Source organism: Triticum urartu, chromosome 3 (assembly GCF_003073215.2).
Source record: "Triticum urartu cultivar G1812 chromosome 3, Tu2.1, whole genome shotgun sequence".
Classification (NCBI taxonomy): Eukaryota; Viridiplantae; Streptophyta; class Magnoliopsida; order Poales; family Poaceae; genus Triticum; species Triticum urartu.
The window spans coordinates 90106708-90118168 of NC_053024.1; the positions used below are offsets into that span (position 1 = coordinate 90106708).

Sequence of the window (11461 nt, forward strand, 5' to 3'; positions counted from 1 at the left end):
TATTTACCTCTTGATTATTTAGGCCTTGTTCGTTTATCCCTGGTTGGATCAAGGCCCAAACCATATGTATTTTTTCCATTTTTTCACCATATGTATACTATTCTGCCCTAAAACAGTGTTTTGCTTTTTGATTTGATAGGAACCTAACACTGTTGACTCGGTGCAAAACTCCGGCAGCCAACAAATAAACTAAGAAAATTGCTGTAGAAGGAGATCCTATCTCAAACTTTATTTAACAAAGGCATTTAAGTTCATGGAATGGAATGTTATTTGTATTTATAAATTGTTTTTCAACGACTTAAACCTCCTTTGGTTGATACTAGGATATAGGAATAGGCATTCATTCCAACAAACCAAATGGCCCCAAAGGAAGGCCTTATCGGGGTATTTACTTTTAAGAACTATTCAAGTCTGAAATGGCTTCACACACGACACGGACTGCACGATCTGCGAATGATACACAGTGTGCATGCATCAGCTAACAGAAAAACCAACTCCCTCCTGCATCTACATGCGCTGCTGTGCTGCCACATGGGATCGTGCACACATCGTCTGCAATTTCATCATGTGTATAGCATCGCTCATTCAAGTCTGTAGAGGCTCCAATAAGGACAAGGCCCTTCATGAGTTCAGGTTTTCTGTGTCTAGCATATACTGTTGGTACGTTTTTCCTTGTCAAAAGAATAGCAGTGGCCGTTCTTCGCAGATTCCCAGCAAACAACTGCTAGTAACTTCCTCGACTACATCAAAATTTGAATTTACAGCAGGAAGAAGCAACCAAACATCCAAAACTAAGAGAAGCTATGCTTAGCCACTAAGGGAAAACGCACTTGGATCACAGTGCACAAGGTGAGCAGCGTGGGAGAACCATTTGGTCCTCGTGTAATTTCCAAGGCTCTACATGAGATCTACGTATCACATGAATACACCAGCTCGCATCAACTATCTTGATTCTGGGAGAAATAGTTCATTTGAGAGATGAACTCCATTTTCATTTGCAGCTGTACATGGTGGCCTCGATCTCTATCCTCCCTCCCCTTCCAAGGGCGGGCGTGCATCCTGCAAGCAACACCTCTCAAATATGAGGGTATTCTGTGCACCGATCGAGAAAAAAATGTCCGAAATGTGCACAGCTACCCAGCAATTTCCCTATGTGCATCGGCTGAAACAGGCGGTTGTTCTGTCTTTGACAAGGCTCCAACATGCCAACACACATTAGTTGATTTCTCCGACCTCTGCACCTTTGCTGCATGGCTCTTCTTCCTCTTCTTCCTCATCCACTTTCATAAACAGTCCAAGTTTTTCCAACATGCTGCCAGAACCAGGAAGAAAACTGGGCAGGCCATCCAGGGAATGCTCGGGACTCGTCTCATCAACAGAACTCATAATATGTTCCGTGGTGACTGTACCAAGCATTTCTAGGTCCTTGGGATGGACGATGTCATTAATTTCTACAGTTCTCTCCATCTGCATCAATCAGGTTTGAACAAACTCTTAGCTATAATAACACAGAAGATGAGTTTCATAGCAGCAGCAAATAATATCACTTGCCTCCTGCAAGGCCTGACGAGCCTTTTCCCTCTCAAGGTCCAGCTTACGCTTAGATTCAGCTTCGGCTTCAGCTCTGCGGGCTTCCAAAGCTGCATTGCCTTCAGCCAAAAGCCGTTCTTTCTCTGTGTCCATAGGCAAGACAATTCTTAGAAAAGCAGGAGATTACTCCTTGGCAGCAAACAAACAGGTGTGTGTGCTTTTTACCTTCCTTCTGCAGTTTCTCCAGCTCCTCCTGTTTATCTCCACCCTGAGCTCATTAGGTAATTACATGTCAGGAAGAGGTGCAGCCAATAATGAAGGAAATAAAGCTAGACGTAAAAGCCTCCAGACCTGGCTGAGAATCCCACGAGCTTTCACGATTACATCAGCATAACGGCCCCTCAAAACAGCTGCTCGTAAGAGCTTGTCCGGGGAGAGTTGCCTGTCGGGTTTTGCATTCTCCCCTATATTTTTCATTGGGAAAGGATCAGATGATCCGACCAGATTAATGCACCAAGACGGCTTGGTGTCTCATAGGAGCCTGCTTACATAATCATGCTTACCTTCAGGTGCAGCCTTGGATTCATTGTCCTGCTCACGGAGTTCCACATCAGCAGCAGTCTCTGTGATTTAATCAATGGTAAATGTTAAGTATGACAAATCTTAAATATTAGGGGAGTCTGCCGTCGTAATGGTTTGACCTCCCACATCATCACCCTCACCAATCTTTTACCGTAAAAGAGAAAACCAAAATAAACATCTGCTGCCCACGCACAAGGTCTCCCCACAAAAATAATCCCATGAAAAAGACCCACATTATAAAAACAACCACACATCAGCACATCCTCCACCTACACCCCCGACCTGGTAGTGCTTGTGTCCAAACCACTATCGCTCACGAATCAGAACCACCCCGCTCGGCGCGGTGCCCCACGCTCCAGGCGGCGTAGCACTATGCAACTACACTTCAATATGCAATGCCATCACTCCGCCGTGCCTTCATCATCGCCTCGATATGCCTTTAACATGTTTCAGGATTTCTCTAATAAAGGGGAACTAGATATTTATAGGCTTAATTTTGCAATTTTAACCCTCATCCCTAAGGAGGCTGATGCTACTGCTATGGGGAAATTTTTAGACAAAAAATATGCCTGCTTAATTGTAGTTTTAAGATCTTCGCCAAGGTCTTGACTAATAGGATTAGCTTGATTTGCAGACACTAATTGCTACTTCCAGAGGGAGTAGTAACCAATCTGCTTTCATTAAGGGTAGATATATTCTAGAGAGTGTGGTCACTGCCCATGAGGTGCTACACTCAGTCCACTCATCCAAAAAGTCAGGTTTAGTGCTTAAGCTAAACTATGAGAAAGCTTTTGATTTTGTCAATCTAGATTTTTTAGAAGAGCTGCTACAATGTAAGGCTTTTCGTGGTGGGTGTATCACCGATGGGGGGTTCTCTGGGAGTCAAAATTAATGGTCATGAATGACTTCTTCCTGACTGGCGAAGGCCTTAGACAAGGAGATCCCCTATCCCCACTCCTTTTTAATCTAGCTGTAGATGTTCTTACTAATATGTTGGCCAAAGCAGCTAGGGATGTAAATGGCACCCGCAAGTCCCGTTTAGTTAGCTCGATAGTTCATTTTCCTCAGAATTTTTTTATTGAACTGTTAGACCAACAAGTGGGCTTAAACGGGACCAGGTTTACATCCCTAAAAGCAGCATCTCATGACCTGGAAAAAGGTTCATGTCCTGTTGAATTTGTGAGTTCATGGATGAGAATTAACAAAATGGTTGCTTCCTATTTATACATCTACTCGCTTGTTTGTATATTTTTCACATAATACATGTGTGTATATGGATTACGGTATCATCCTTTCCTGGAAACGACTGCCACGAGGAGATGAAAAAAAAGCGGGAGAATGTTACTTGATCCAGGGCGGAACAAAGCCAACAAGAGGAGCACAAACAATGCTAGTTGTCACCATTAGGTTCAATATGCAGCATAAACCCTATTGTGGTTGTATGTCACATATTCACTATTCTCATTACTAATATACAAACAGGGAGAATGTTGCATGCCAAATATGACAAATTGTTTTCACAATGATACGAGCACCCGCTAATCACCAAAGTTGTAGAAGACATGATGCAAGTGGCGGTTTGTGAGGAGAAAGGAAGCGTGTGGGGAGAAAAAAGCCCAGGCACGCAACAGTCACCAAAGAGGCAAAGAGGTGATGGGGAATGAGTAAATACAATGTTTATAGATAATTAGAAACCAGGTAATTGTCTTTGTTCGAAGTGCTTATAACTTGGTTGTTCAATATAATGTGATGAGTGCTGTTGTTTAACATGTTCCTTTACTCATCATTTTCAACACGAAAGCAAGACATTTAATGCGCATCCATCCATCAAAGAGGTGATCGGAGCCCCCTCTAGAGTTGAAGAATGCAAGCATATAACTGGAGGCAGAATGATTGAGGGACACAACAGCAACACTGCATCGATGGGAGTTGAAAGAGATGATGATGAGAAAAATATCGAACATATACTAACGAGGGAGGGTTGAAAGAGATATATATCCTACGGAGGTGGGAGCAAGGTGCAAGTTGCCTTGGGGGCGGTTGGAAAAAAAGCATGCTGGGATTTGTCACATAGTGAGAAACTGCATTCACTTGTCGCAGAAATGGGTAGAAATGGATGTATCTAAAACTAAAAATACGTTCTAGATACATCTATTTCTGTGACAAGTAATTCCAAGCGGAGGGAGTATGTTCATAGCAAATAATGTATCTGTATATTTTATCATTAGTCTGTGGCAACCCACAGACATCTAACTAGTAAGGGCATGTACAACAGGGTAACATAGAAATTTTGGTCACGTCGATGAAAGAGAAGGACGAGAGAGAAACTGTCTGTCTGTATAATTATTAATTACAGATCGGCTAAACGCATAAAAATAGCTCCTTAACGACAGCGTTCCTCCCGTTGTACGATGGGTGTCTGCAATCAGCCATTTTTCCTTCGAGGATTCGTTCAAGTTTCCCATAAATTTTGGGCCTATACAGACAACTAACTAGACAATGCATTGTAGAGGATGTCTGTACTGCAGACTAAATCTGACATGGACAGAGGTTATAGACTGGAGCCGTCATGCCCTAAAGGTAGATTAAGAAAAGCTCGTCACAACAAGCAGCTAAAGAGCATGGGGATAAAACTTACGGTTAGCATCAACAGGGCTTATAACATCATCACTCTTGACTTGCTCTGCAGGTTGTTCTGGTCCCTGCAATTAGAATAAACCAATTATTGCAGCGGAAAAGGTTGGCCAGTCATTGGAAATGAAATGACAAAGTCTTGCAGATCTGAATATCGTAATCTTGACCCAGACTAGTGTAAAGGTAGAGCAACCAGATCACCATTCTGTTATCTGGTTCGGTCTGACTAAGGCAAGTCAACCAATGAAGTAAGCTACAAAGCTAACTGCAGATACTAATATGGCATGGTACTATCAGAGAAAAATTGGACAAGGAGGGTCAAGTTGCGAACATAAGGGCTGGTAAGACTACAGAGGCGGTAAAGAAAATGACAAGGGAATAATGGATTGATGTAGAGAGCCAAGGAGAGAAAGAATTGGTAGGATTTAATCCTGCTAACACACTCCGTTGGTCCATATCTTCACTAACAATATAGTCCTTATTGCATTAACTGGCTTAATTGAAGGATCACCCAGTAAAAAATTGCCAAAGTACCTTCGCAAGCTTTGCTGGGCTAACAACTTTTTCTGGTTCGCTTTCAATGTCACTGCCTGAGTCAGAATCTGCATTACCAACATAGCAAATACGATCTGAGGACACCTTTACATGATAGATATATCAAATACAGTAGGGTCTTGTAGACAACTGGGCTGACTGTTTAAAAAATAATAACTGGTACAAAGTATCTATAATTCCCAATAATAATTTCTATAAAGCATCTATGGTGCCCTTGCAGCTATATATGACCCCTTGCAGCACATCAGTTCACTAAGAATCAGTGCGAGCTAATTGCAGGATGGCATTCTGACATCCTGTGTGACACTGACATCATGAAGCCCTAACTATATAGTTAAGTTTCTATGGATACTGCTAAGTCTCCTGAAAGATAATAATAGTTTCAAAAGATAAATGACAAGCACAAATTTGAAGCACATGCCAATCTCATATAATATTCCGAATTTCAGATGGTACCACCCATAGTGAAAAATGTTTGCTTCTCAACTTATGCTTCACAACCTCACGTGTGAACTCATAAATTCAAAGTTTACTAAAGTTTAGCCAAAGATATATTAAGAATTATGAACTAGCGTAAGCACAAACCTCTATAAAAAGAACATGAGAAGGGAAATATAGAGACGGTCAAAGACTCGAAGTAATTTTCGCGGAGAAACATGTTTTACAAGGATGTATCCTATGGTAAACACAAATATATAGATAACTAAATAACTCATATGTACACACCGCTGGATGAAGATCCTGAGTCACTGCTCGAACTACTTGGGCTGCCACATTTGTCAGTTATGATCTGTGGATCCTTCTCTATCAATATAGGGGATGCATTGCCGCAAATGTCGACATCCTCCTCAACAGGCTCAGCACCTGAGTGCACAAAAAAGTCGATCTCTAACAACTGCATTGACGGCATTAAAGTTAAATCTATTGAGAACCTGAAAGGGTACACGACAAAATACCTTTGCAGGGATTTGTGGACGAGTGACTGAGGCAAGAAACATTCACAGCCTCATTCTCAGAGGGCTGAGATTTTGTCTGCTGATGATCTCTCTCTTGCAAATACGTGTCCACATGCTTCTTAAGTTCAAATAGTACGTCATCACTGAGTGCATGGATATCAATCTCTATCTCTCCATCCCCATGCTGCTCTGTATTGCTCTCCATACACTGTTGTAACAAATCAATGATGTGACCAGGTAATTCTTCTGGACCCTCGGCCAAAGAACTTAAGCAGTCTCCCAAGGTTTCTCTCTCCTCTTTTGTCATCTTTGGCTTCACAATCTCAGTTGGCCTGACACGGTCTATTGACAAGTTACTGCGTTCCACAGGAGGGGTCTTTCTCCTCTTTGAGTCGGCCTTATCAACCTCAACATGTGGCTTAGTGGCGGCAGTAGCTAACTTCTTCTCAACTGTTCTCCATCTGGACTCAAACATTTTATTCAGTTGAATGGCCAGATCATGCACTATATGCCCTCGAGGATTATAAGTTATCGCATTGTTAAAGGTCAGCCTGACATCAGCTGCAAAATCAGATGGACTTGCGTAGGAACCAGAATCTAGCTTCTTCTTGATGGTCCCAAGGTCCATCGGGTGCTTGATAATGTCATTATAATCTGGAAGGTTCAGCTTTTCCACGTCTACTGGATCATTAAAAATATGACTACATTTCTGAGTCATCAGCTTCTTCAGAATAGCTTCGCACTGCTTGAGAATTGTAGCTTCAGGCAACACTGTAGACGTTTCAGGCCGGGGTTTTGTCGGCAAGAAGCGTCCCTTGGCACCACGGACAACATGGCTCCCCCTTTGCACCTTTTTAGCTCGAGGGGCAGCTGACGATGACAGCGCAGGTGCTTTGCTGACAGGCATGACGGACAAAAACTCTGGCTTCTTGAGGAGTTCTCGAACCGAATCAAGCTCTGCCCGGAATCTCTTCCGAAGGTAGCGCCGCTCAGACGACGACATCTTAGACGGGACAAAGATCTCTCGCTTCACATCAAAGCCATCACTATTAAGGCTGATGCACTTGCGTTTTGACGCCGAGAAACCTTCCGGGCCAGCACGAACAGGGCTGCCTGACTCGCCCACAGTCTCTGCATACCCCGTGCCCCGGTAAGCTATTTCATCGTAGCTCCGTTTAGCCTGCATCTGCGGCCCGCACTCCATGCGGACCGTTGGTGTCATGTTACCAGGCGCCAGCGAGGCGCAGACCTGCTGAATAATGACAAACAGCTTCAGCCACACACACAGGCACCAAATTGAAACCTCACGCGGATTGAAATGAGAACACACAAACCGAAATTTACAGGTATTCAAATGTCGTGCAGCAAAACCCTAACATTACACTTGGCCCTAGGACCAATCCGTACCAAGCGAGCCTATGTCATCATGGCTTGAAAGCGGGATATGACAGCATCATTTGTTAATTTCCCACTGGTGAAATCAATCAGATCTAAATCCAAACAGAAGCTACAAATGTAGATGCCAACGAGTGGATTTCAGATTGGAAGGGGGTTAATTCACCTTAGGCTTGGAGATTGAGGTCGTTGGCATCTGGAACGAGACCGAGACGCGCCCCGTGATCCCCTGCGCGGCGTCGAAGACCTCGGCGGCTGTGGCTTGGGGACAGATCCGCCGCTGCGGCTTGACGGTGAGCCTGCAAGCGCCTCCCCCCTCCGCCTACTGTGGGCAGGACGGCCGCCGGGGCGCCGGGCGGGCGGGCCGCGGGAGCCTCCTGGGAGCGGGAGGGCGAGCGGCCGCGGCGTGGATTCTCCGGGCTCCGGCCGTGGCGTCGGGCGAGACGGGAGGACGGGAGGTGCAGGGTGCGATGCGGTGCGCGTCTGTGCCTGCTTATCCTTTTCCTCGACGAAGCGACCGAGCCCGAACTCCTCTTCCTCGCCGAAGCGACCGAGCCCGAACCCAAAGTAGAGTCGGTTCCTGCGCACGAGCCGGTCCAGTCGAGACCCGAAGTGGAGCGGAGCGGAGCGAAACGGTACGATTCGATGCGACTTGACGCGCGCGGGGCTGGTGCCCCTCTAGGTGGGTATTTATAGGGGTGGGGGGGTACGAGGGGCGGTGGGTGCCCGATCGTGGCCGTCGGTTGGCGGGGATCGGACGGGCAGCGGGAGAGATGTACGCGCGGGGCCCACCGGGACCGACGTGACGTGGAGCGGGGCGCGCTTTGACTTTCTTCCAGAAGGTTTCTGGTTTGGGCAAGGATCGCGGGCTGTATGACGATGTATCGTGGGGCAACAAGGTTTCTGGGACCACTTGTCATTGTGGTTGAGTAGGTTTGGTGCAGTACCGTACTGTTTTGGGAGCGGCCGTCTTTTGTCCAGCACGCGGGATCTGGGTGGGTCGGGTGACGGCCGGAGAGCGGTGTGACCTGGAGGCGAAGGCTGGTGACACGTGGAAGCAGTGGGTCTTGGGACTCCTGGTCTGCCTGCTGGGTGTTTTTCGGTTGTGAAAAGGAGATTTCCCCTAAAAATTGGAGCGAGGGAACCACGTGCGGGATAGGGAAGATCCTACTTTTAAACTGCTCACAATGAAGAGTAACATAGAGTAGTAAGTTGCCGATGTTACTAGTCTATATTACTATCTTCAAGTGCGAGTTTTGGCTCGATGAGGTTCTCTACCTTGGGCTATCATTTCTGCCAAAGGCATATCGATGAATCCTAAGAAGGTGTCTGCAATTGTGAATTAAGAACCATCTCAAAACGTGAAGCAACTCCGCAGCTTTTTTGGGCTCGCAAGCTATTGTCGAAGGTTCGTTGAGAACTTTTCAAAGATCGCGAAGCCTCTTTCCAACCTTCTTCAGAAGCACGTGAAGTACGTCTGGTCTCCTGAATATGACATCGCTTTCAACACCCTGAAAGAGAAGTTAGTCACTGCTCCAGTTCTTACTCCTCCTGATGAATCCAAACCGTTCGAGGTCTTTTGTGATGCCTCTCTTCAAGGTCTTGGTGCAGTGTTGATGCAAGAGAAGAAAGTTGTGGCTTATACCTCTCGCCAGTTGAAGCCCAATGAAAAGAACTACCCCACTCATGACCTCGAATTGGCGGCAGTTGTTCATGCTCTTTTAACTTGGAGACATCTCTTATTGGAAAGAAAAGTGGACATCTTCACTGACCACAAGAGTCTCAAGTACATCTTCACTCAGCCTAATCTCAACCTCAGGCAGACTCGTTGGGTCGAAATGATTTAAGAGTATAATCCGAGTATCGAATATACTCCAGGCAAGGCCAATGTAATTGCTGACACTTTGAGCGGGAAGGCTCACTGCAACAGTTTGATTCTCAAGCCTTACCAACCCAAGCTTTGTGAAGTTTTCCGCAAACTCAATCTGCAAGTTGTTCCTCAAGGTTTCCTCGCCAACCTCCAAGTCTCTCCTACTTTGGAAGATCAGATTCGCAAGACTCAACTTCTTGATGCCATGGTGAAGAAGGTGAAGATTGGGATTGCCAAGAGTCAACCCAAGTACAAGTGTTATCGCCTTGATGACAATGATACTCTATTCTTCGAGGATCGCATTGTTGTGCCTAAAGGTGACCTTCGTAAAGTCATTATGAACGAGGCTCACAATTCACTCCTCTCTATCCATCCTGGAAGTACAAAGGTGTACCATGACTTCAAGCAGTCGTATTGGTGGACTCGAATGAAGTATGATATTGCTCAGTTTGTGAACGAATGTGATGTCTGCAGAAGAGTGAAGGCAGAACACCAACGACCAGTTGGTCTCCTCCAACCTCTTATCATTCTAGAATGGAAGTTTGACCACATTGAGATGGACTTCATGACTGGATTTCCAAAGTCCAAGCGTGGCAATGATGCTATCTTCGTTGTCATCGACAAACTCACTAAAGTGGCTCATTTCCTTCCTATCAAAGAATCCATCACAGCAGCTCAATTGGCAGAGCTATATACCTCCCGGATTGTCTCTCTGCACGGCATTCCGCAGTTGATTTCTTCATATCGTGGCAGCATCTTCACCTCCAAGTTTTGGGATTCTTTTCAGAAGGCCATGGGCACCAACATCCGTTTCAGCACAACTTTTCATCCCCAAACTAGTGGCCAAGTTGAACGTGTTAATCAGATTCTTGAAGATATGCTCAGGGCTTGCGTTATCTCTTTCGGTATGAAGTGGGATGATTGTCTTCCATATGCTGAATTCTCCTACAACAACAACTTTCAAGCGAGTTCGGGCAAGGCCCCATTTGAAATTCTCTATGGCAGGAAGTGCCGTACTCCTCTCAACTGGTCAGAGACTGATGAACGTCAACTTCTTGGAAATGACTTGATCACAGAGGCAGAAGAGATGTGCAAAGTCATTCGTGATAATCTCAAAGCCGCGCAATTGCGCCAGAAGAGCTACTATGATAGTAAGCATCGTGATTTGGCTTTCGAGATCGGAGACCATGTCTACCTCCGCGTCTCTCCAATGAAATGTACTCGTCGCTTCGGTATCAAAGGGAAGCTTGCCCCTAGATATGTGGGTCCTTTCAACATCGTCAGCAAGAGAGGCGATCTCGCCTATCTACTTGATCTTCCCTCCAACTTTGCAAACGTGCACGACGTGTTTCACGTGTCTCAACTCCGCAAGTGCTTCAAGACTCCTGACCGCACCGTCAACTTCGAAGACATTGATCTCCAAGAAGACCTTTCTTATCGTGAGCACCCAGTTGCTATTCTTGAAGAAACTGAGCGCAAGACTTGCAACAAGTCAATCAAATTCCTGAAAGTCAAGTGGTCACATCATTCCGACCGTGAAGCCACCTGGGAACGCGAGGATCACCTCCATTCTGAGTACCCGGAGTTTTTCCAGTCCTAGATCTCGGGACGAGATCCTTTCGTAGTGGTGGAGTGTTGTAACACCCCAGATGTAAAACTTCCCATTTTGACAATATATCCATCTTGTTCTTCATCTATTCCAAGTGGTTTTCCTCTTGGTGGGTTTCATTTTGGGTTTGTTTTGTTTGTCTTTGCATTATCTTGTCTTTGCTTTGTCATATTTCTTTTGTCTTCCATTGTTGCTCTATGGCCTCATCTTATGTTTGCATCGTGTGCATACCTATGTTGTGTTGTGCTTATGTCAACTTGCTTTTCCATGATATTCATGCATGATATGTTGTTGCATGTTCTATGTGTGGTCCATGCATCACCACCTCCA

General features: G+C 45.4%; 1 protein-coding gene across 2 annotated transcripts; it reads right to left on the reverse strand.

The window, feature by feature from the left end:
* Positions 1-671: 671 nt before the first annotated feature.
* Positions 672-8309, reverse strand: LOC125543038 (transcription factor GTE9-like). 2 transcript variants are annotated; one of them, XM_048706281.1, is made up of 10 exons: positions 7819-8309; positions 6258-7506; positions 6028-6165; positions 5281-5348; positions 4751-4814; positions 2094-2153; positions 1882-1994; positions 1756-1798; positions 1552-1673; positions 672-1467 (listed from the first exon to the last, which is right to left on the reverse strand). In XM_048706281.1, exons 1-10 carry the CDS (start codon positions 7846-7848, stop codon positions 1216-1218), a joined length of 2139 nt encoding a protein of 712 aa, XP_048562238.1. In that variant the 5' UTR covers positions 7849-8309; the 3' UTR covers positions 672-1215. The 2 variants fall into 2 exon arrangements, with proteins under 2 accessions (XP_048562238.1, XP_048562237.1); XM_048706280.1 differs by having other exon boundaries at positions 6258-7509.
* Between the last annotated feature and the right edge of the window lie 3152 nt (positions 8310-11461).

Coding starts and splice junctions, on each gene's coding strand:
- LOC125543038 (XM_048706280.1), bottom strand. CDS start 7,848: ATGCCAACGACCTCAATCTCCAAGCCTAAG. Junction 6,166..6,257: donor GTCCACAAATCCCTGCAAAG/GTATTTTGTCGT, acceptor TTGTGCACTCAG/GTGCTGAGCCTGTTGAGGAG. Junction 5,349..6,027: donor CTCAGGATCTTCATCCAGCG/GTGTGTACATAT, acceptor TTGGTAATGCAG/ATTCTGACTCAGGCAGTGAC.